This window comes from Lissotriton vulgaris, chromosome 3_1, assembly GCF_964263255.1.
Source record: "Lissotriton vulgaris chromosome 3_1, aLisVul1.2, whole genome shotgun sequence".
NCBI lineage: Eukaryota > Metazoa > Chordata > Amphibia > Caudata > Salamandridae > Lissotriton > Lissotriton vulgaris.
Window position 1 is genome coordinate 672,087,304 of NC_141689.1, and position 26,428 is coordinate 672,113,731.

The following is a 26,428-nucleotide window of genomic DNA, read 5'->3' on the forward strand; positions in this document are numbered from 1 at the left end:
GGAAGCGCAGTGGTGTTTGGGTAGTGTAGAGGGTCATGTCGGGGGTAGTGTTTTAGCGTTTAGGGTAGCACTGTGGTGTTCGGGTAGGGTAGGGGGTCGTGCTGGGAGTAGTTTGTTAGGGATTAGGGTAGTGCAGTGGTGTTTAGGTAGTGTAGGGGGTCGTGCTGGGGTAGATTTAAGGTTTAGGGTAGTGCAATGCTGTTTGTGTAGTGTAGAGGGTAGTGGTGGGGGTAGTGTTTTAGGGTTTAGGGTAGTGCAGTGGTGTTTGGGTAGTGTCAGGCGTCGTATGGGTGTAGTGTTTTAGGGTTTAGGGTAGTGCAGTGGTGTTTGTGTAGTGTAGGGGGTAGTGTTTTAGGGTTTAGGGCAGCACAGTGGTGTTTATGTAGTGTAGGGGGTCGTGCTGGGGGTAGTGTTTTAGGATTTAGGGAAGTGCAGGGGTGTTTGTGTAATGTAGGGGTCATGCTGTGGGTTGTGTTTTAGGGTTAAGGGTAGTGCAATGTTGTTCCTGTAGTATAAGGGGTCGTGCTGAGGGTAGATTTATGCTTTAGGGTAGAGCAGTGGTGTTTGTGTAGTGTAGGGGGTCGTGCTGGGGTAGTGTTTTAGGGTAGGGCAGTGGTGTTTGGGTAGTGTTGCGGGTCGTGCTGGGGTAGATTTAGGGATTAGGGTAGTGTAGTGGTGTTTCTGTAGTGTAAGGGGTCATGCTGGGGGTAGTGTTTTAGGGTTTAGGGTAGTGCAGTGGTGTTTGTGTAGTGTATAGGGTAGTGTTTTAGGGTGTATGGTAGTGCACTGGTGTTTGGGAAGTGTAGGGGTGCTGGGGGTTGATTTAGGGTTTATGGTAGTGCAGTGGTGTTTGGGTAGTGTAGGTGGTCCTGCTGGGGGTAGATTTAGGGTTTAGGGTAGTCAGTGGTGTTTGGGTAGTGAAGGGTTTGTGCTGGGGGTTGATTTAGAGTTTATGGTAGTACAGTGTTGTTTGTGTAGTGTAGGGGGTCATGCTGGGGGTAGTGTTTTACGTTTTAGGGTAGTGCTGTGGTGTTTGAGTAGTGTAGGGGGTCGTGTAGGAGGTAGTGTTTTAGGGTTTAGAGAAGTGCAGTGGTGTTTGGCTATTGTAGCGGGTCGGGCTGGAGGTAGATTTAGGGTAGTACAGTGGTGTTTGGGTGGTGTAGGCTTCAGATCAGGAGGCCAGCAACTAACCCTGGGGTTTTGAGTTAAAGAGATGCAGGTTCAGGCCTTCTCACCCAGGCAAGAGGGCAGCAAGCAGCAGGTCAGCACAGCAGTGCAGCAGTACTTCAGAGCAGTAGTCCTGCAGAATGGCAGTATTTTCATCAGCACAACAGTCCTTCTTCTTCTTCTTTTCTTTTTTTACAGAGTTTTATGTAGCGCGAACTTGACCCGTATCGGGTATCAGAGCACCTTACATAGCACCAGTTGCATTACATTAGGAAACAGACAGGGTATCAACAGGTCCAGAAGTGTACTGAAGAGTTGGTGTCTGAGGTCCAATATTTATACCTGGTTCTGCCTTTGAAGTGGGCGAGAAGGTTCTAGAGCCTTCCCTTTGAAGTGCACAGGTGACCTGCCCCTCCTGCACTGGCTCTGGACTAATTATGGGGGTATGCAGCCCTGTGTTTGGAGGCAGGTCGCAAACTATTCAAGTGTATGAAGGGCTGTGCCTTGTTCTTCTCTCCTATCCTGCAAGTTATGGCCCGTCCATACCTAAGCTCTCAATTGTGTGTGGCTGTCTAGGAGAAATACAGAAAGCCCTACTGTCAACTATACCCAGTCATGTGACCCAGAGACAGGCTGCAGGCACTAAATGGCTAAGGCAGGAAAATACCAACTTTGTAAAAGTCGTATTTGCAAAATTGTAATTTAAAATCAGACTTCACAATGAGTTAGGATTTTTCATTCCAATTCCAAAGACAATTCCTAAGACTCTAAACATGAACTGGTTACCTGTCCCAGTTTGGAAATTACAGTTTATTACATGTAATAAGGTAACACAAGTGGTATTCTGTGGGAGAGGCAGGCCTTGCAGTACTGAGATGCCAGTTTTCATGGCAAACAATGCACCACCCCTGCCTGCCAGCTTTATAGTAACATTGAATCTCTCCTGAAAGGTGTGTAGGGCTTGTCTTTTTTTACTGGTACTGCTACCATAAAACATTTTAAGTATGGATTCAATAATTTGTATGTGCACAAACAGAGTATATGTTTCCAGTACAGAATTTGGTCACTCAGCAAAAATTATGAATAACATATAGTATAAAGCATTAAGGGTGCAAGACAAAGGGTTTAAAGATGTGTGAGAAACAATGTATGAGATGTATTTAGCTTTCATATCAATCGCATTTTTAATCGCTGAGGTGTTCCTTATGATGATAATTCTAACTCAAATGATCCTTTGAGATTTTGGACATGTGATCAGGTGTTTGAAAATGTACTGTTCGGCCAGATCTATAGACCTTGTTGTCTGACTATCATGCCTATCATTATGAGTGGCCCAGATAATTCCAATACGTGTAGTAACTACTGATATTTATATCATGTGAGTCTGATATATATTACTGGAAACACCAAGCGACTCATAATGAGGGCATTTGCCAGCTATCTTACAATGATTACTAGAATTTCTGTTGGTACGAGACAGGGGTTCAAGTTTGGATATAACTCCTTGTGTGTATATTACATGAGACACCAACATAAACATGTCTATTAGGTCTGTACCCTACCACTACAAATAAACCAATATCTGGCTGCATACGCTGACCTGGTAAAGAAATATAAAATAGCTCTTAATTAAAATAACCTTTTCTCCATTGAAGAAAACAGGAGCCTGTGCTTCCACCGTACCTTTTAAAAAAAAATTTTTTATTTTATGGCAGAGGCCTAAAACATACAAGAACAAAGCAGCATCTGATCAGCAACCATCATTCACATAATTTCTAGTACATTATAGGCATAAAGAAATATCATTGCAGTAAACAGTAATTATTAGGTTTAAATCCAATTTTCAATAGGGGACCATAAATTCCTAGCGAAGATCTTCTTTTTCTGTCCCTTCAGTTTATAAACTGCTTTGTCCATTCTATAAATATTTAGCAACTTTCCCAGCCATTGTTCAAATGTAGGCGGATCTATATCCAGCCATCTAGAAGTAATGCAGAAACGATATACAGCCATTCCAATAAACAGAAAATATTCCTGATCAGCAGATAGGTTTTCAGAAGGAAAATAAATACCAAAAATTATCAAGGAAGGGCATAGCTTAATATTGACATTGAGCAAGTTAGTCAAAATTTTTTCAATCTTATCTATATATAACACCAATTTGAGACAACTGTAAAACATATGGCATGAGTCCGCTGCTAGGATTCCACAACGGCTACAATTAATACCCTTTGTGGCCTTCCATTTGGCTAGTTTCGCGGGTGTGTAGTAGAGGTCCAGGGTAGACATATAGTGTTGACTTTTAAGAGAACTATTAAATAGTACTTTATTACTCATCTCAAAGGCCCTTGCCAAGTTTATATCTTCTATGCTCAATTTTCTTTGCCATTTCTGGGCCTGCTGATCTAGATCATCATGCAACCTATTAACCATTAGTTGATAAATCGTACCAATACGGCTGTTCTTCCTGCAACTCTCTAGAATATCAATAGTCTCCATAGCATCATTATATAACAGATTTTTTTTTTCCAAAAAGCTACGGATCTGTAAATATTTAAAGAATTCATTCCTAGAAAGGCCAAATGTTTCTTGGAGTTCAGAAAAGGACACAAAAATCCCATTTTGATACAGTTGCCCCAGTAGATGAATCTGTCTCATTTGCCACCGATATATTGCCGTATCTTGAAAAATCCCCGATAATGACGTATTACCAGAAATAGGTGTATAAAAATTGAACTTTGAGATTATCCGCAGGGTTTTATTGATTTGTCTCCAAACTAAAAAAGCAGACAAAAACACCTTGAATTTTGTTCTCTTATCGTAGCTTGGTTCCGTGAACTTCAGTAGACATTGACACACTTCAGCGCCCATTAGCATTTCAAAAATAGAGGGTGCCATAGAAGTTTCGGTAACATGGTCATGGAATAATAGCACCCTGATTACTTTAAGAGTAATAGCCCAATAATACAGTCTAAAGTTCAGAAATCCCAACCCAGCACGTTCTTGCGGAAGAGTACACCACTTTAAAGATCTTCTTGAGCGGCGGTACCCCCACAAGAATCTGGACAGCATCCTGTCAATCTTGTTAAAAAGAGACATCGAAAAAAATAAGGGAATAGTTCGGAAAAAATAAAGAAATTTTGGGAAAATCATCATCTTGATGACATTAGTACGTCCGTGTAAAGATAAGTGTCAATTATTTAACCCTTTTTAAAGTTCTGTTAGTTGATATAAGCAAAGGATCCAGATTTAATCCAACAATGTCATCAATTTTAGGAGAAATAGTTACGCCAAGATATGTGCCAGTAGAGTTTAATGGAATATCAGTAGGTGTACCAGTCTCAGAGTGTATAATCTGGGTTTTTGAAATATTAAGTTTGTAACCGGAAAATTTGCCATATTCTCGAGCTACTTCAATTATTTTAGGTAGCGCAGTGGTAGCATCAGAAGTTACAATGGCCACATCATCTGCGTACGCGAGAACTTTATGATCTACCTCGTGGAGTTGAACTGGTGGAATATCAGGTTCCATAATTAGTCTGTCCAAATAGGGTTCTAAGTAAAGAGCAAATAAAAGCGGGGAGCAGGGGCAGCCCTGTCTGGTCCCCCTAGTAATTGAAAAGGGTCTAGAGGTATCAGTGCCTAATCTTATTACACCCTTGGGATTAGAATAGAGTGCTTGTATAGCTCTAATAAATTGTAGCGGAAAGCCCTTCCATTGTAGCACCGTCCAAAGGAACCCCCAGTCTACCCTATCAAATGCTTTTTCAGCATCAAGTAGAATCACCCCGACTGGGGATTCCTTTGCTTGAGCCCAATCCAATAATGTGATAACACGTTTAACGTGATCTGTGGTATCCCTATGTCTAATGAAGCCATGTTGAATATGGGAAACCAAATCTGCCATTACATCATTTAATCTGTTTGCAAGAATTTTAGAGTAAATCTTGCTATCTGCGGTGATAAGAGAGATAGGGCGATAGGACCCTAATTCTTTTGAGTCCTTATTCTTTTTTACAAAGACAACTAAAGTGGCCGTCGACCAAGAATCAGGAGATTTACCTTGAGACGCTAAATTAAAGATTTTTAACAGCTCTGATTTAAGCATATGTCTGAATGTCCGATAGAATTCAAGAGGTATCTGGTCTAGCCCCATCGCTTTACCTGCCGCAAGACTCATAATGGCTTCCACCGTACCTGATATCATGGCCATGCGCTATATCTGGTGTGTCCTACTGAAAGAAATGGGTGGCACTCTATCGCCTTCTTCAGTCTTCCTAATTCTCCCATTAAGAATTGCCCACACAAATAATGACCTTCTAAATTACCTGTTTATCTATTTTACAGCATAAGCTGAATACATGAATGCACACAAAGCAGTGGCTTAGTATGTGAATATGCCCAAATCATCAGGTTTAAAAGTCATAAAAAATACGAGTTGGCTGGACATACTCTTCAGTCTACATTGAGTGATTAGTCATCACAGTGTTCACAATTTGTACATATTGGCCACTTGTATTCTTAAAAGCAGTCCTTGTTATATGCACTCACTTAGCTATGCATAACAACAGATGTTATCCCTAAGCAAACCTAAATCTATAAAACAATGTGTATTGCTCATTCTGTCTGATTATATAGAATGCTACAATGCACAATTAATGGCTTAGTAAGTTTGCAGGATGCATTAACACACATATTAACATTAAGCATACACCATGACAATGATTTCATCAGTTATCAGTTATCTTTTATGTCACTTAGGGTCCATATCCTCAGATATCCAGATACCGGACTCCACTCATCATCATTACACATATATCAGCACTGACCTCATAATTTGTAAGTGACTAGTTTGATGCTGCATATCATGTTCACTACAATAACATAATTAAATGTATACTTGAAAAGATAAAAACATTCCAATAATATCTATATTTAAGGCTGTTTTAAAGGCTTGAGATCTTCTTATCAAAGGTATAATCATTTTCAAGAAATGTTGTCACAGAAATGTGACATAATTTATAGGCATATTTGTAAGAATTCGTTTTTTTATTTTAGTTAACTATGCCCAGTTCTGTTAATATTCCATTGCAGTCCAATGATTGAAAAACATTATACCATGTCACTTACTAGTATCCACTTCGGTCACTAGGATAGGTTTTGAAAACTGAATTCGAAATCCCCATGGATAATCACCAATTCCTTTAGTAATTCGTACTGTGCGTTCACGAACTGCGGAAGACAGAAAGGAAGCATTTACTAGTATTGTACTACGTAAAGTTAGTAGATAGCACATAATAAAGCCACTAGCTATCTTGTCAATTGCACAATGGTGCCTGTGTGGAGGTATAGGAGGAGCGTGGAGCAGCTAATGTTGCAATAGAGAGCCAGAAGAACAGTTTGTAAGTGTGACTGACTGAAATTGCTTTATCATTGTGTGTTGGCCTCCCAACTCCATTGTAACAATAACAACTTACTCTTTTGAAATGTATAGGATAAAGTACTCCAAACGTGTTGTAAATAAGAACACCGCTCTGATCGGTAAGTCAGATACAGCAATGATTATGTTTACATATGTTTGCATATAATTGATTTCAATTGCAACTCCTGGAAGAAACGTCAAAGCCACAGGTACAATACCTACAGGTTTACAGCCGTTGTTTGTTATTTTATTTTGTGTCCCAGGGTGTTGGGGGTGGGGCCAAGGGGAATAACAGGTACCCACATGGAGGGGTATGCATTGTCATCAGTCTGCATGACTGTTTGGCCGGCCGTCTCAGGCCGGCCAAACAGTTATGCGCACTTTGCATGTTCTCACCGCAGGCTGCATTACTGGGTGGAGAACATGAAACTGCATTATCGCCTGAGTGGAGAACATGCCCAGGCCACCAGTCCCTGGCTGAGCGCCGGACTACGGCACTCCATTGTGATTGGTTATGGGTGCTTCCTTATGGAGAAGAGGTAAGAGGAGGAAGGACGACGAGAGATGCAGCAATAAGGTAAGTTGTTTATTTTTTATTTTACTAACCCCCTGCCCCTACCCCCAATCCGAGCCAGCCACCAAGCTCTAAACTTCCCATCAGCACAGCTCAGAAACAGACAGAGGCAAACCAGTGTCACTGTTTCCGAGCTGTACTGTGTGAAAGTAAAGCGCTAACTCACAATCTACTGCACTACCCCAGCACAAGCTCTAGACATAAGTGCCAGGGAGAAAGAAATAGGGAAGAGGCTACTTTAATAAAAAATGATGAATGGATTCATCTTTTTGCAGCTAGTAGTCAACTATGCACACAAATTACGAAGGGCACCTGATTTAAAAGGTGTTTCTTTGAAAACCACTCATTTGCATGATCCAAGGTAAAGCCAGGTAGTTGGAATTTAGATAACCACAGAGGATGCACTTAACCCACACCCAGACTCTATTGACTCTATTGATGTTTACACCAAGCTTGGTGCATTGACCCTGCACTGTTCACTTCCACAGTACCACTGATATGATACGTGAGTTTGTTGTGACTAAAAGTGCAGAAAATTCTGCACCACTATTCCAGTAAGACATGAAGAAAACTCGGTGGCTTCATACGCTTTTTGAAGAGGTCTTTTTGCAATCTATGGATCACTCATCTTGATTCCAGTCGGGCCAGCGCTGTCATTTTATCATTCGAAAGTCAGTCAGTCAAAGAAACTTTGGGGCAGATTTATGTTGCCTGACGCATCTCTGCAAATCGGCAGAGATGCGCCAGGAAAGATACGGCACGCAAGTTTATCCTTGTGCCACCCATGATTCGCCGCATTTACAATGCGGCGCACCATGGCGCAGGATTAAACAGATGCGTGTCGCATCTAGAGCGTAAAGTTGGCGCAGTGCTGAAGTTGTGTTGCGTGCGGCACGCAACTCCCGCACTATTCCAACTTGCCCTATCTCTAACGTGGTGCGTCAAACCTTACGCCTGCTTCAAGCAGGCGCAGGGTTTTAACGCACCAGTGTTCGGAAAGTGACTCAGTGAAATCTTGTAGATTTCACTGAGTCACTTTTCAGGGGCGTTCCTGTGACGGAACGCCCCCCCTGTGTGGAAATGCCCACATGAAACCTGACTCAGGTTTCATGTGGCGCAGGCCCTTACACCGTGACGCATTTCCATAGATGCGCCACAATGTAAGTATGTTGCAACGTGGCGCAGGGTTTACGACGCTGCTGCGTCACAGAAGTGACACAACGGCGGCGCAAAAGTGCCACAAGTCCGACATAAATCTGCCCCTTTATTCGGCCAAATACCATAAAAGCATAGCATAAAATAACAACAAACAAACCATTTTCTTTTGTGAAAAAGTAACCCAGATAACTTTAAAAGTGCCTTACACAAGATACATAAAAATCTAAGTCAATATCAGGAACAATAATTAAATTGCATATCCATACGAAAGTCAATAGAATGTATTCATTGAGATAGAGGAACAGTAACAGCTATGGTTGAAAGGCTTGGCAAGATCAGATATTGGTGTTGTTCGAAAATAAACTATTGCCATTATCACTACTATTTGCCAATTGTGGCTTATTTTTTATCTTTCTCAAATTGCAATGCAAAATTCCATGACTAGTTAAGCTGCTCCACTGACATTTAAATGTTCCTTCAAAGTTAAAGAGAGACCCTTGCGTTCACATTAATCTACAGCCAGTTCTTATTCGCAATGGCCTGAGGTTGCACAGAATTAACGTTTATGAGAAGCAAATAAGTAAAATAAATATATATACCAATTATAAGCATGAAAATCAGAATTGCCTCTTCTAAAGAGAAATAGCTGGAAAATACAAAAGGTTAAAATTCAAAAAACAACATAAAACATTCAGGGCTATTTGTATCGATCGAAACCCCTCGAAGCAAAAATGTGAGTGCGAGACACCACCCAAACATCTGCTCACAAAATAAATACATTAAATCAGTGACTTCACTCAAAATTGAAGGGCACAGGGCAACATGTAGATATAATTTTTACATGCCGTGGTCGTTTTGTTCCATGTCAAACTCAACGCATGTTCCTTGACCTTGGAACAGTGTGGGTGTTTTTATGTTTCACCAACCTTTTGCCACCAATAGAGGAGCTGTTCTAGTATGTTGGAAGCACAATGTATGGTTTGTGTGATTAAGCGCAAAAGGCCTATTTCAGGTTTTTTCCTTTATATTTCAGAACCACAACTGTACTTTAACTATGCTTTTTTTTAAGGGAATACCCAGACTGGACTGATTGAACCTCCTAGCAGTGAGTCCTGCGTTGAGTGCAGCGGTGACAGCGGGAGTGAGGGCTGGTGCAGTGTAGGCACAGTGGGAAAGCCGAGATAAAGCTAAGACGAAGACACAGGGGTGCTATAGTAGCGCAGTGCAGTGCACTGTGGCAGTGTGGCACCGAGGAGACGGCGGATACTGCTGTGGTAGCAACAAGGTGCGGCTAGCGAGAGCTCAACGTTAGCATAAACCACACAATTATTGCACATCTTGCTACGTACACCCAGCTGTTGATTTGCTCTGCCAGCACGGGCGTTGAGAAGAGCTGGGACCAAGCCAAGACCAGCCAGGACCAGCCGGGATTAATTTGGGATTGCAACAGGCGGTTGCTGGCTGAGCATGGAAGCACCATTGTGCAACAGTAAATACAGCTAAGCCTCAACTCAGAACTTGAAAAAATCTAAATAAATCTTAAACCCAGTCAGTGACCCACAGAGGATGGATCGGGCAAGGTTAGATGGACCCCAAAGCAGCCTCAAAAAACCCAAAAGGCAAGGAAAACCTCTGGTGTCAACCAAGGCGACAAAAAACAAAACTACAACCAAAACATAACCCAGACAAAAAAGGGGATAGCAAAAACCTCTAATCTCTCCAATCGCAACCCTGTTCAGAAACCAGGAGGGGAGAGGTACAACGGAAGTAAACAAGGACTTCTTTTCCTTGAAAAATCCTGGAGCCACACTCTTTTCGACTCCATGAGCCCTGCCAGTTCTTCCAAATCTTTTAGAACAAATTATAGCGTTCAGACAATCATGCCCGCCATGTTCCAAGTCCAAAGAAGCTGAAAGAAAAACCTATCCAGCCTCCCCCAAACAGGCAGACAATGAAAAACAAATTACGACAAGTATGGAAAAGGCAAGCCCCACGCTAAACTTGCCTGGCCCACTCAATCCAACCAAACTAACAAGAAGACAAAAAAAATGTGAAAGGAAAGCAAGAAACAAACTATCAGTAGGGAACATGGAGCATGGACCCAAAGTGTTCCCTAAATTTGCTACAACTAGAAAAGAAGATTACACATTAAACACTACAAGATCGTCAGAGGGCCCAACGGACACATCAACTGAGGCCCCAGAAAAAGCGGTCCCCATTAACATCAGGAAGGGAGGAACAAATACCCAAGGAACAAAGAGTCTCTAATGTAGATAGCATATTAGAGCCCGTGCAAGGCGAAATGGAAAAAGCAGCAAGGACCAAGAAGAGCGAAGAGCTTGTAGTGCAGAAAAAATTAAAATCAAGTCTACAGAGCAGCATTCGCATAGAGAGTGAAGAGGAATCAAGTCCATTTAAAGGCAATATAGGAAACCATCAAACAAGTGCATACCACGCTTGTCCGCAAACTACTGGGAAAAGGCAACAGGAAAAAAAAGGGGGGGGGGGGCAAAACAAAAAACTCACGCCGAATGTGCTCGAACCGGGCACCAAACAGGAGAAGTGAATGGAAGGGAAAAAAAGTACAGTACATGTAAAAGAGACAGTAAATTCCAAACAAAGCAAGAATCTAAGTGAGGGACCAGGGCACAATGACCGGTGCGAGTCGGAACATACAGGGAACAACCTAGAGGAAACTTCAAATATTATACCAAGTCGGAATGACTTTGCGGGTAAAATCCCACAAGGTAAGGATACCAAGATATCCTCAAATAAGATCGCCAAGAGCCCACCTTCTATCTCAGCTACAAAGACTGTCCTACCACACGGAAGCCCAACAATGGCAACAACCTTTAGAAAGGAACTAACACCCCAAAGTAACTCCTTTGGCGTAAACGGGTAAGAGAATAACCAGCCCAGTAGGCCAACACTAACAATCATACTACAAGATGCCGAAAGGAGCAATAAACCTAATGGCAAAAAGCACAGAATACAAATATCTACCCTGTCGGGAACAGAGAAAGAAGTCAGCTCCAGCAGCAGTACAGGGAAGGACAGACATCATTACAACAACTGCTATTAACACCAGAGTACGAATCCCACGGGCTGCATGATACATTAAATAGGGGCAACATACTCAAACTGATTGCAACTATCCCAGGGCTAAAACACCTAAACTCAGCCCATTTACTTTCAGAAGAATTCTGCAGACCCCGGAGCAAACTTTCACGCCATGGCAAACGGAGGAGATCAGTCAGTTAATCATGACTTTTAAACAACAATTTGACACATGGGGAATAAGACTCTTGAGACTAGAAAAACCACGGTACCCAGGCCTACTTAGGGAGACATCGGTGGAGAAGGGAAAAGTGGGCAACACCCTGGAGATAAAGGATCAGGTTCATTCAGTCCTCCGGAATGCAAGGGGGCGCAGCCCGCCAACAGCATGTTGTAGAGTGGATACATCCGGGGAACAAGAAAATACTGAAGGCGTCTTGGATCACTGGAGCTGGCTAGCAGGTACACTGAACAAAGGGAAAGACAATTGACCCTTACATAAACAGACAATGAACAACGGCCAATACACCTTTCACCTCATCTCATGGAACATAGCCAGTGCCAAGAAATGGCTAGAAGACGGCTGGCCCTTTCAAAATCGGGCATCATGCAATATAATCACCTTACAGGAGACTTGGGCACTAGAGGAGCTGCCGCTCATCGGGTATACACACACTCCAGCACACCAGCAGAAAAAGATAGCAGGTATGGCCGTCCAAAAGGGGGGTTATGAGTCTACGTCGCGACTGACATTAACGTCAGATCTGACCAAATAGCTCCTTTTCGATCAAACGTGCAACTAACAAAATTGTTTTTTCCTGGCAGAAAGGCACCTGTACTACTAGCCAACATCTACATACACCCATCTGTGAAAGAGAAAACAGCTCAGATAAACCAGGTAATAACAACAATTAATGCCATACGAAACAGCATCCCCTTCTTGGAAATCATCTGAACAGGTGATTTTAATTCAGATTTAATTCATACTCCAGAAGAGGACGACAAGCTAGCAGCAGACAATGAGTTCTGAAACGTACAACCTCAATACCAGCTCAAATCAGAGTGCCCGACCTAGTAGGACAGCAACTGGTAACAACCATGGAACACCTGGGTCTGAGGTTCCTAAATGGTAGAACACCAGAAGACTACCCTCCAAAGTACACCCATCTCGGAGGGACTTCGCTATCTAGGCTTGACTACACAGCAGTATCACTTCCATTACTGCCTTTCCTCAAGCAGTTCTTAGTTGAATTTGCAACTAAAAGTGACCACTCATAAAAGCATATATATTTGATTTGATTTGATTTGAATTAAACTTATATAGCGCAACGAATGCCCGAAGGCGTCTTGGCGCTGAGGACTAGACAGATAAAGAACTAGCATAAGCGAGCTTAGAGGTCAGTCTGAAACAGCCACGTTTTTACTGACTTCCTAAAAGTTTTTAGATCTGCACTATTTTTAATTGTTAATGGAAGGGCATTCCAGGATTTGGCAGCTCTTATCAAAAAACCCCTGCCTCCCTAGAGTACTTGTTTGAACCTGGGAATTTGCAACAGTTTTTGTTGAGCAGATCTGAGATTCCTAGATGGAGCATAGACTTTTAAATGCGCTCGCAGGTATAAAGGACCATTCCCCTGGAGTGCCTTATAGGTGATACATAGGGCCTTAAATACGATTCTCCTCTTGACTGAGAGCCAGTGCAGTGTATCCAATTGTCGGGATACTGACTCGAATTTTGGTATATTCAGAATCAGTCTGGCTGCAGCATTCTGCAGTCGTTGTAGCTTTATCGTAAATTGTGCTTGGATCCCCAAATACAGGGCATTGCATAATCCAGCCTGGAAATGGCAAGAGCCGTTACAACTGTTTTTAAAGCCTCTGGCGGAATATATTATTACTAAAGAACAAGGGAACCCTCTAGGTAAGCAAGGACCTGGGGTATCAATTGAGTAAAAAACAACGGTCCTTGACAAGGAGGAATAAAGATTTCAATAATTATAGGCCACGATATGCACTATAATGAACAAGAAGTGGGACTTCAAAACTTATTTGATAACTAAATAAGACAAATCAAACTGATCAAAAGAACAACAATAAAGCAGTGGGACACAGTCCTGTATCCACAGTACTAAACATACAATACACAGTACAATTAACTGGGGATTTTCAGGCATTAGAAGGAACAGGACCAAAAAGGTAATATTACAATCTATTTGCTTCACATATGTGGAAAACACATGATTTTAGGCACATGATAGTGAACTAGTGTTTGGACCACATATTATGTCGACGGCGTTTCGATCCAGTTAAAAATAGTGGATCATCATCAGGACAATCAGTGTTTGCCTGAATTTGGAGGCCTGTATTGACAGGAGGGAACAAGGAAACATATAACAGATGATTAACCAGCTGTATTACTCATACAACAGTTTCAACACGTTAACATACCATGCTTTGAGGCGCTATTGGTCATACATGTGAAAAAGTGTCAGGCAACCAGTGCCAGGCAACCACAGCGCATTTCTTATTGGTGATCAAAACATGCCACGATGGTAAATATCAAACGTGTCGCAACCAAGACACATTTCTTATCGGTGCCCAAAAACATGCCAGGATGGTACATATCAAAAAGTATAGAAGGTGACAGGGCAACCAGTGCCAGGCGAACACGGCTAACGTGCATAGATATACGGCGTGCAAGAGGCATTACGTGGATAAGGTGGAAAGTGTGAATATAGGCACAAATCTTCCTGATCATTTTGAGGATAGCCCAAACGCTGGAGGATAAGCAGTTAATTTGGCTCTTAAAAGTCAGCTTGTGTTAAAAAATAAACCCAATATTTTTTGCTTTCGAGACAGGTGTGGGACATTCGCCCAGGTCTGAAGGCCACCACTTAGGTGACCATGCCAGGGGGTCGGTACCCAGCAACAGTATCTCTGTCTTAGTACCATTCAGCTTGAGCAGTTAGATTGCATCCAAGCATTTACGTGGCGCATACAGTTGTTAAAAAATCTGCTGTATCATCCACATTATTGGTTGCTGTGACGACTACCTGCGTGTCATCCGCATATGAGATTACCGAGAACCCATATTGTCTTATTATTGCTGCCAGTGGAGCTACATAAATGTTAAATAGAGAGGGGCTAAGCGCGGAGCCCTGAGGTACTCCACATTGCAGCTTGTAGGTTTGGGATCTGGATTCCTTAAGTTCGACTCTAAAAGATCTGTCGGTGAGATAGGACTTTAGTAGAGATGTTGCAGAGCCCAGAAAACCCACTTCCGACAGTCTGGAGATTAAAATGTTATGATTGATGGTATCAAAGGCCGCAGATAGATCTAATAGTATCAAGGCGGCCTTGCGGCCTTCATCCAATGACTTCCTGAGCTCCTCGCTAGCTGTAATTAATGCGGTCTCAGTTCAGTGGCCTTTTCTAAAACCAAATTGTGATTTATCAAGTATGTTATGGGTGGAGATATATGCTGACAGCTGGGTGTTCAATCAAAAGCTTCCTAAACACCAAAATAGTATGATAATTATAGACAGCTCGCTCAAAACCGACTTGAAACGATTGAAATGGACAACAAACAACATTGGAGTCCTTCACGTAAAAGTTCAGAGAATTAAAACGGAAAGTGAAACAAGTCTACACAACCAGATAAAAGACTGGGAATGGTTCATCGACAAGTTAACAACAATTATGTCCATTATACACAAAAAAGCGGGGGACTTAAAAAACACCAAGTCACTTGCAACTGAACTGGTTAAACGTAAGCTAGAAATAAGGAAAAACGCAAGGAGACTGAAAAAAACAATGACGTCACGCCTAGACTGGGACCGAAAACGGAATCTTAAGAAAAAGTATAAAAAGATACTATGGGAACACAAAAGAATAAAAGAAGACAACTTGTGGGCCAAGTTACTATTCACTGCAAAAAATACCAACTCAAGTGCATTTTGGGGAATAATAAATGGGCTAAAGCACACTGCAAACTCAATTACCTCAAGTGTACAAGAAGCTGATTGGGCCTCACTATTAACAAAGAGATTCACAGACGCTGAACCATCGAACCACCTAGAATGGAGGGAGAGTAGGCAAGTGCAGCCAAGGTGCGTGAAGAACAATTGAGCAACGACAGGAGTGCCCTACAAACTGCAAACAGTGCCCCAACTTGCAGATGGCCTATACTGCACAACATAGAAGAGGCACAACTGAGAGAAGACTGTGGAGTAGAACCCGGATCTGGAAATCCAGGCCTCAGCAACAAAGAGGTAAGAAGAACAATCCTAAAGGGCCGTGGTAACGGGGCCCCAGGTTCAAACGGAATTCCCCCAATAATCTTCAAATCAGCCCCAGATTTCTGGAGCGGAAGACTAAAAAATATGTTTGAAGAAGTACAGAGAGAATGTCAAATTCTGTCAAGCTGGCAGGGCTCAGCAGTTACTTCAATTTTTAAAGGTGGAGACAAAACGTCTCCTGAGAATAACAGGCTGATAGCACTTTTGGACTTGAATGCGAAGTACTAGGCCTCATTACAACTAGAAGACCTGATTACCTGGTCTGACACCTCAAAACGGATCCCACTTAACCAAACAGGTTTCAGAAAAGGGTGCAGGATGATAACAAATATTTTATCATTCTTACCGATAGCTGACAAATACATCCGAAGGAAACAACAGCTGCATCTCTGCTTTAACTGAACAAAGACTCTTGGTAACCAGGATTAAGATAGGGCGCTCTACTGTTAGTTTGGGCTCAGTAACACTTACTAGGTAAGAAACAGTGCTTCTAAAGGGGGAAAAAAGGGTCCGGTTACCAAATAATCCCACAATACCCACGATGTGGACACTAGACAAATAAATATACAATTCCTCCCTGAGCACAAATCAGTTAATATAAATCCAATTCCAATATTTGAATCTTGGCAAACAAAATATAATATAGGTACAGCAATATAATCATTCATATATCACAGTTCAAAAAGTAAATCCTTCTTTATATAACCAGTCTTTATTTCGTCAGAGTCATGGACAAATCCAATATGTTCTTTTCCTTCTAATTGGCAAATGTTTTTAAACGGTACAGACAGAATCATCTTCTCATTTGTAAAAAATCCAAATATGCGTAAATAATCCAAGTGTGCAGCCACGTAAATAATCCAAATATGCAGCCAACTCGTGTTTCGTCCTGCACAAATCAGTGCACACATGACTTCATCAGGGCTGCAACCCAAAATAAATAATATCAGCATAATACACTTAACGTAAACATCCATGTTAATGACGGGAGGCGCTGCGCTTTTGGACCCTGGGCATTGCCTGATTTCCCGAAGCGCTTTACCGGGACTACAGCACCTAGAGAGCTGTGGGGGCTGCAGGAGACCGCTCTGCCCCTCCTCTCTGCACCGGGAGCCTTTATCTACTTCTTGAGCCCGTCCGAGACAGGAGGAGACTGGGCTGGGCCACCCCTCTAACTCCTTTAACTATGTAAGACACTTAAGTGTATTAGATTTATTTCAAACTAGATATTATCACTTGTACTATCAGCTTTTAATTAGTTTCATTTTTATTGTGGTAGCTTTGCAGTATATTTGTTAAGGCAAATGACTTCAAAAAATGTGCTAGGGAAAAAGTCGGGTATCCCTTGGGGGGAACTGGGGTAACCAGATCATTGGACGTGTTTATTACCAGGGCCGCTTCGGTCCTGGAACACGAAATTGCCTTAACCGAACGCCGTTTGTCCCTTGACCCCATGTACTTGAGGAGATCATCACTAGGCGGTATTGCTTTAGTACCATCTCCAGATAAACCTGTTATAATTAGCTCCCAGGTTGATGCTAAAACTCAACATCGACATGATCTGTCAACGATATCGGACACAAGTGATATCGATGTTAGCACTGATTCCTTTATGATTTATCCAACAACCAGCCCCAGGCCTTGTATATCCACTCAACCGGTGAATAAGCAGCTAACTGAACCTAATCAACCCGATCGTTCAGTGGCGCCAGGCTCTCACCATAAAAGGAAATGTGGAGGAAATATACAGAAGGTGGGCTGTCCAAAAAAGACCAAAGTCATACAACCTAAGACAGTGGTTAAACAGAATGAGGAAATAAAAATGTACATGAAACAACCGGAGAAATCCGGACCCACATCTAACAGACTACCTGCTGACATTGCAGAGCCACTTTTAAGGAAGGCGAAGAGCATAGAGTGTCTGCTAGAAAGTATTGAACACCTGGTCAAATCCTTAATTTTACATTTATTAGAACGATCAAAAAGGATTAGCGAACAGTTAGGATCACTTGAACAAACTACTCAGGCTAACTCTGCTCTATTAAATAAACTGGTGGAGTCTAGATCTCTCAACATAAGACCGAAAATGTTAACAAAAGATAAACAATTGATGGTATCCAGTGAGAACACCATGTTTGCAAATAAAGAATTCATTAGCCCAGCAAGTGGCACAATAGACAACATGGTTTCACGGAAAGTGAGATTAATGAATAAGGGAGATTACGTGGAAGGACAGAAAGCCAGCGAAGAAAGGGGACCTGTGAAAGTAGTGAGGTCTGTCGAATCTGACAAAGCTGTACCATCTAGTAAAAAAGGTGATATCAACATGCAAAGATTAGATCTCCCCCCGGAATCTTACCCGTATGTAGTTGTGGTAGCAGGTGTTCCTAAGTATAAACACGATAAGATTGAAAATTATCATGAGGTAAAGAATAAGGTAATGTTTTGGTTGAGTAAAAATAGGACACTTAGACCAGATTTACATGGTGAAATTTTAAATGTCCGCAGAGTAAGTTGGGTGGGTCACAGAACTAAGGACATTGAAGGAGATTGTATTGTCGTTAATTTCAGAGACCCTCTTGTGGTACGATACATAAGTGGCTTTCATAATTATAGCAATGTGGGTGGCATTCTTTCTTTTGATTTAAGCTACTTTTACCCTTCATCTCGTGTTACTCTCGATGGTCCCTTGTTTTACAATTTATGTCGTGGTGGCCCTATCTTTCCATTAGAAAATCAATTCAATGTCCCAATTGTCCCAATTGGGAATCGTCTTGATTGTCTCTCAGGGCTTGGGGGAGTAGAGTGACCAAAATTGAAACTTATAAATCTAAAAACCCCAGAAGACCGTTTATCTCCAAAGGTTACGGATAAGCAGGGAAATTCTGGTATACAGGAGCAATCCCCTCCAAATGTTATTATTAAGGAGTTAGTACACTCTGAGACAGGACACGAAGCAGAAATCAGGGTAGTTAACCTGATCGAAGATATTGATAATGGCAACATAGAATATGCGGGGACTAATCGAAGTGTTATTAACTGTACAAACAAGGGTACTTGGCCCATTATTTTTTGGAATATTGCTGGACTTAGAGCCAAGTTAGATAATCCGTATTGGGTTAAACTTGTAAATGAATATCGCATTGTATGCCTACAAGAAACTTGGGCAGTCAAAGCATATCGTTTGCATGGTTTTAAAACTATATTTACACCAGCCATAGACTCATCACGAGGCAGAGCAAAGGTTGGACTCTGCACCTATGTATCTAACCTTTTTAAATATGAACGAATTGATGTTTTTTATAATAATTGCTTTTATCATATGGTTGGGCTACATACTGACAAAAAATTTTGTTTATTGATTGTGAATTTTTACAACAACATTCCGTCTGTGGACATTTCTGGAGTTCTGAAAACCCTGAGAGCTGACCTTAGCAGTTTATTAAGCAAGGCAACTAAAGAGCTCGTGGTTGTGTGGCGGGGTGATTTCAGTTGAGCTCCGTGCCACATGGGTGAAAAGGGGAATTGTGGGCTGATGTTTGACAAGGATACTAATTTGTCACACTGAAACTGGGGACCTTCTTAATGAAATAGTTTTTATGCATGATTTGAGTTTTGCTAACAAAATGTGTCAACCGGAGATTCCCTTTACTGCAACTTTTAATAGTAGAGGGGTATTCTCAATAATTGATTTTATCCTGGTATCCTCATGTCATGGAGATACAGTCACCAATTATAGTACGCTAGACGATCCCTTAAGTGACCACTTTCCCATCAGGGTTGACATTTTAGATCCGTACCCCGTTACTAACAGCGATAAAATATCAAGGCCCTATTCCACTAACATAGCATTGTCAAAACAAAACGGATATGCACTGAAATGGGCCAAGGTAGTCCCAGATGACTTTTTACGTAAATTGATTGGGACTTGTAAAGCAAGTTTTAATACTTGTTTAAATATGGATGCCAACGACACTAATGTGATTAATAATTTCAAGTTAATAACGACACATATAAAAGATAATCTTTGGGTAGAATTAAAAAACCCAAAAACGAAAAAATCGAGTTGGTTTGACACGATGTGTACCAAAGTCTATTCCAAGCTTAAACGGGCCTTGAATAATACTGTTAGGGATCAGAAGTTGATCAGGGAATTGCGCAAGGTATATAAAATGGCGCAAAAGACAAGGAGGGACGCACTGAAGAGGGAGGCATGAGAAGCACTAAGTGAAGCTTCCCAATTGCGAGACATGACTGCCTTCTGGAAGGCTGTGAATGCACCCTTTTTTAAGGATAATTCTAGGGCACGAATTGAGATCGCTATTTCTGAACAAGAATGGATGAGACATTTTGAATCACTTTATAGCGTGATGGCTCGGATTGTAGAAAACAAGAAGGTGACAGAAGAGGTGGATGCGATTAGTCTGGGAAAGAGTGGAATAGACCTGAATTTCTCTTTAGAAGAGGTATCCACAAGTATTAAGCTGAGTTTGGGGGGCAAAGCGCTTGGTCCGGACGGTGTGCCGGTGGACATTTTTAAAAACAATATGACCTTATGGGCGCCATTGCTTACTCGACTCTTCAATGCCTCGGGCTCGGCCGGTCTGGTGCAGACATGGTACAAGTCAATTATAGTTCAAATTTTTAAAAAGGGCGATAGGTCTAGCTGCGCGTGCTATCGCCCTATATCATTGCTCAACTTGCCAGTCAAAATCATTGGTAGAGTTATCCTAAACAGGTTGCATACTTGGGCTGATGAACACAAGATTATTAGCGACCTACAGTACAGCTTTAGGGAAGGTGTTGGTACAGTAGATCAATGCCTTAATTTATATATACTCCTAGAGAAGTATACCAAAGCTAAAGAAGGTAGGATGTTTTTAACCTTCGTGGATTTAACATCCGCCTTTGATTGTGTTACCCACAGCAAGCTGTGGTTAATTTTAGAATGCCTGGGAGTGGAGGATAATATCATTGAATTCCTTAGAGACCTGCACAATGGCGCCAGGGCCGCTATTAGATTTGGTAAGAACGGTGAATGTATCAGGATGTTTAGCATTGCTAGGGGTGTGAGGCAAGGATGCGTCCTTGCCCCCTTTTTATTTACCATCTATATTAATGGTTTGGAAAAAACATTGCTGGAAGATTGCCGAGATATGCCAGTGGTGTCAAATCGCCCAATTCCAGCATTGATTTATGCTGACGACGCAGTGTTGATGGCAAGGACCCCTGTAGCGATGCAAAATATGATTACCTCGTTTACCACTTTCATGACCAATTTGGATTTAAAAGTCAATTGTGCCACAACTTTTTGTATGAATTGTGGTTCATGTACAAATAAGGCAAAAAGAACTATGTACATTGACTCTAAACCATTAGATTTTACCCAACCTTCCCCGATCTGGGTATTCTCTTTGAAAATACTGGTCGATGGGGTAACGCAGTAAGAAGTAGGAGTTTGCTGTTCACCAAGTCTATAATGGCTCTCAAACTATTCAGCAAAAAGATGGGGAAGAAACCTGTAAAAGAACTTTTATGTATCTACAAAGCTAGTTGTGTGGCAATAGCAATATATGGGGCGCAAATTTGGGGGGATTCCAATGTCTCAACTATACAGTTAGCTGAAAATAGCTTTCTGAGATATCTTCTGTCAATTCCGGAAAGCACGTCCACCCACAATTGTCACGTTGAACTTGGTCTTCCTTATTTAGAAGATATCATAAAGGTGCAGCCGGTTCTCCTGTGGCACAGGGGGTGGACCACGGATGAATGTTACCTGAACCGGTTTATTCTGGGGGACGCTTTGATACTGGACTATGCCCACAGAATTAGAAGGTTACGGTACATAAAATCTTTCCTTGTAAATATTGATCATCTTGATTATTATGTGGATCCACTGTTAATGACTAAGATCTCTAGGAAATCACTGAAAAAGCTTTGTTTAAACTTTCTAGAGAATTGCAGGGAAAAATCAGAGATGACTAAAAAACTGTGCTCTCTTACAGTCTTATAACGACTGTGAATGCCATTCAACCCTATCTAACTTTGCAGATGAGAGAATTCGAAAGGTTTCTTCTGATTCGTTTTAGATTTGGTATCCTGTTCAGATTATTAAGTTTTCCGATTGTAAATGACTGGACAAATAGAATTATTAAATGTCCCTGAGATGAACTTTCCTGTCAATCTGACATCCACATTTTATTCTTCTGCAGATTTTACTCTAATCCAAGGAAAAGGTGGAATAAGCCCATACTAATGTATATGAACTTAAGACAATGTCGACCAGCCTTTTTAGAAATTCAGAAGCTTGATAATGTATTTTCAGTGGCATCTGTCTCTGCTTTCCTTAAAAATGTTTTTAGTTTGCGAAAATCAATAACCTTTTAAATCCCTAATTTGTGATGAGTCGCTTGCAGGAATTTTGTATGAATTAAACATTTTTTAGGGTTTTTCTTTCCTTTTTTATTGATGTACAAGTGTAATTTGTATTTTATATGCTGTATTCTGTTTTTATGCACTTTTATGGTTATTCATCAAGTATAACCGAATAAAGTTATTGACTGACTGACACTTATGAGTTCATATCTTAATAAAAAGCAAACTGAGAAGAGGATCAGGAAGAGGATTAGAAGAAAGTCCCAAACCACCACCAGTATCGATATCCAAATTGTGATAAAAAGAAATGTTGGGCCACTCAGATCACAAAAAGTCACCCTGGTGCACAGAACCCAAAAGAAAAAGATAAATAATGAATTCAGAACAATTCACCTTTCAAGTAATATTCCTAAAGTTCCTATTCCTAGCGATCCTGTGAATTAAGCCTTTACAACCATTTTCGTTTTTCACTATTGCAAGGCTACCTGTTCTCCATAGGCCAGAATGGGCTGTTAGATTATTACAATGTTATAATCCTAACTGTCTCAGAGAACATGGTAGAAATTCGAGTTTAGCATGCCTGAACTCAGAATGATAAAATACATCTTTTATTGACGTTCGTTTTAACATTCTGTGTTTGCATACACCACCTTTAGAAGGTAGGTATTTGCTTGCCTAACCTTTCAAGCCTGCCTCTGCTAGTTTGTGTATTCCTTTGTCTGGTTTTGTGAGTGACAGGGCTGGGGGATTCCAAGAGTCAGGATGAGTCAGCCCAGTGGTGAATAGAGAGATCTGCATCTAGATGGGCGGGAGGAGTTGCACCTGAACCTTGAATAAGGCTGTGCCTGCCTTACAAAAAGCTGGCTCCACCTCCCGGGGAGCGGCTGATGTCCCTGTCCTGCACACTGAAAGAAGAGAAGGAGTCCTGTAAACAAAGTGCTCTAGGACTGTACTTGCCTTCCACAATGCTGGCTCTACCTCCTGTGGGACGTCTGATGTGAATGCCCTGCACTGTGAAAGGTTAGGAGAAGTCTGGCGGATTGCCCCCCCCAGGCTGGCGGTAGCCACCGCCGTCCTGGCGGGGGCAATCCGCCCGCCATCCTTGCTGCAAAGACCCCCCACCATATTAACATAGCTGGGGGGTCCGCGGCGGACGGAAAGATCGTTTGCCGCTTTTCCACCCCGGTTGCCTTGCGGCCGGGCGGAAAAGGGTTTATATGTGGCGGTGTCTATCAGACACCGCCAGCCATATTAGGATGCGCAATTTTCAATGCCTTTCCGGAAAGGAAAGGCATGCGAAGTCTGCTCTGGGGGCCCGTTGCGGGCCCCCAAGAACTCCAGGGGGTGGGGGGTGCACATGGGGGGTACCTCTGGTACCCCCCAGCAGTTCCATGCACAACATGGCAGGCACCGTGCGGTGCCTGCCATGGTTTGCATTGAAGTGCACAGCATGCCTTCCTGGCATTGTGGCGGGCGGTGCTGAGTGCACCGACCGCCACAGTGGCGGGCGCATCCAGCATTCCTACCATCCTAATGCCATGCACGGGACCCCCGCCCTTATGGTCCCTGATACCGTGAAGATGGCAGGCGGGCAAAGTCCGCCTGCCATCCTAATGGGGACCTAATCTGTCTTTGCACACTGCACTTTTTCTCTATCATGGCACAATCAAAACTTTTAATAACCATGTAATCAGATACTGCCTGTTTTATGACGGGCCGGTTTGTGATTGCACAAATTCCCTGATCGGCACGTCGCAGTTTGAAAACCTTGTTACATATGGCACTTTTTACTGTACTGTGTCCCTCAAATGGGCCAGCTTTGGTTTACTCCGCTATTGCTCCATGCACACTGCTCTCCCTAATGATCAAAAATGCTGCTCGCATTGGGCACTTTATATTGTTTTATATTTTTACAATGTGCCACCGATCAAAATGCTCCTTTGCACTTGCCATTTTATATTGTATTGTCTGCTTTTATAACAGGCTCGCCTGGGAGATGGAAAAACTTGTTTTTCAATTTGCCCTCCTGAGCATATCGTGTTTTTTAAATGGGTTGGTTCTGGATGGCATATACTATATTCTTGGTTTACTCCATTATGCGGTTTGCACATCTCTTTCCTAAGCAAGATGAAAGACTTCCCCTTGGTAGTTTACATTGTTCTGTCTTCACAGTGGCCTGATTTAAATTCTTTTTTGTGCTGAATATAAAACTGTCTGTCCTTATAATGTGATGTTTTAATTTGTCTATGTCTATTATTTTTAACTATCACAACTGTTTGTTAAGGTTTTAATTAACCGTACAATAAATTGACTATGACTATGGTTGTCTGACTACCTCATGCATCAGTAATTGTGATGGTGTCCCTAGTCCAAGATAAGCCTTGATCTTCCAGGTTTGGTAGTCATCAATTGATGGCCATGTTATGGCGCATTTGCCAACCTGCGCTGACTTTTTTTTTTTGTTTAAATTTGTTTATTGGTATTTTACATTTCATGGTACAAAGTTATACATCATCATTCACACATTTTGACAGGAGATTGCAGGCGTTTGGATGGTACCATTGTAGTATGGATCAACTCTCCTCTCATACATCTTACATCACAGGCAAGGTATAGTGAGGCAATATGGGGATTACCCTTCAGTTGGACTCTACTTATATTTTTATGTTTCGTGGAGCCTGCTTATGTGGGTTTCCCAGGGGTGTGGGTTGGTATTTCGTCCCCATCTCTGTCCTCGTGAATCTTCATGTATAAGGTCCATGATTGTGTTCCCAATTGGGGTAGGTTTCAGGGACTTTGAGGGGAAAAAAAACGTTAAGTGTGGGGGGGGAGCCTGGGGGGAGGGTTAGGGAGCCATCGGAATGTATCTTGGTAACAGTCAGTTGCGTGTTTTTAGTGTGCTGTGGTGTTTGTAGGGGGAGTGAGAGGCCGGGGGGACCTCCCATAGGAGATGGAGAAGCTTGTCAGGTAGTGCTCAAGTATAGCATTGGTCTTATGTGTCACATGTCTGCCTCGTGTTGGTTATTGTTTGTCCTAAGGGGGATAGGGGTGGAGTTTGGGATTGAGACTGTGAGGTCATGGGTGATACCCCCGGCGTTGCCTCCTGTATGAATTAAAATAGTAGTTGCGCCCATTCCATATATATGGGATGTTTATGTATCCCTTTAACTTCCTCATCCCTCAGTGCTTCTTCCTCCGCCGCCCCCCACTTTTTCATGGCCCCGACCCAGGCTGCTTCTGGGGGCCCTGCTGGGCCCCTCCAATGCATGGCTATTCTTCGTTTGGCTGAGAGAAAGGCTAGGGATGCAAAACGGCACTGTACCTTTTCTGTCTTCCACCTGTGGAAGATTCCCAAGGCACATGCCTCGCATGTGGATATGGCCATGAGGTTGACCGTCGCTCGGAGTGTCTGGTGTACCCTATCCCAATACTGTTGGATCGTGAGACAGTCCCAAAACAAATGTTTGAAATTTGCTTCAGCAGTCTGTCATCGGGGGCATGCGAAATGTTTCAGGATAAAAACGGTGGCGCCCCTGTGGTGTGAGGTATGTGCGATGCAAGATATTGAATTGAATGGTTTTGAAACATGCGTTCCTAGAGACCTTTTTTATATACTCCAATGCCTTTTCCCATTCATGGTCATGGAATACCTGCCCTACCTCGTCCTCCCATTTCTGTCGTAACGCGTTCAAGGGAGTAGTGATCAGTTACCGGTTCGCTTTGTAGTGCAAGGGGACTAAGTGACTCCCTGTACCCATGGGTAGGATAGTGTGTAGTACCGGGTGTGTCGGTGGTTCCCCATCATTAAGATCCCAGCAGTGCCGGCCGCTATCTAATAATTGTCTATGCATCAGGAACTGTCCCAGTGGGAGATCATAGCATTCCATCATTTGGGGAGCAATCTGCGCTGATACACGAATATCTGATTGAGCACCCAATTGCATGGTCTAAGGTGCAATGTTTCTGAAGTTCTGCCCTCTAGTGCTTCCTTTGTTTGGTGATAGCTAGGTTGTGGCATATTATCATCCATCAACCATATCATCAAGATTTATCCACAGGGTCTAACATTTGTTTGCGTAGCACTTTTCACCCTAAGTGGGATGGGTACGCCCAGATGTGGGTCCCTTGCTCACTGTGCCTCTGGATTCAGTCTAGCCCGGCTGATGAAGTGTAATACTCAGAAACCAGTATGCCTGTTTCTGGTCCAGGGAGGACATGACTTGGCAGTTCGGTCTGGACTGTTCCCATGAGGCACAGGGTCAAGACTGATTTGCATATGGCTGGGTCTAAACTGGGGTGGCATGGTGAGAAAAAGAACAATGGATTTAACCCAGATCTCTTGACTGGGGGTGATTGTATGATTCCTTCAGCATTCCG

At 42.3% G+C, this 26,428-nt stretch overlaps 1 protein-coding gene across 1 annotated transcript in view; it reads right to left on the reverse strand.

Moving 5' to 3' along the window:
- Nucleotides 1–26,428, reverse strand: part of LOC147726908 (uncharacterized) — a 456,046-nt gene that overhangs the window by 225,832 nt on the left and 203,786 nt on the right. Inside the window, exon 5 of the mRNA XM_086963536.1 lies at nucleotides 6,298–6,399. Within this exon, the coding sequence (XP_086819662.1) occupies nucleotides 6,298–6,399 (102 nt within the window). The remainder of the gene's footprint in view (nucleotides 1–6,297; nucleotides 6,400–26,428) is intronic.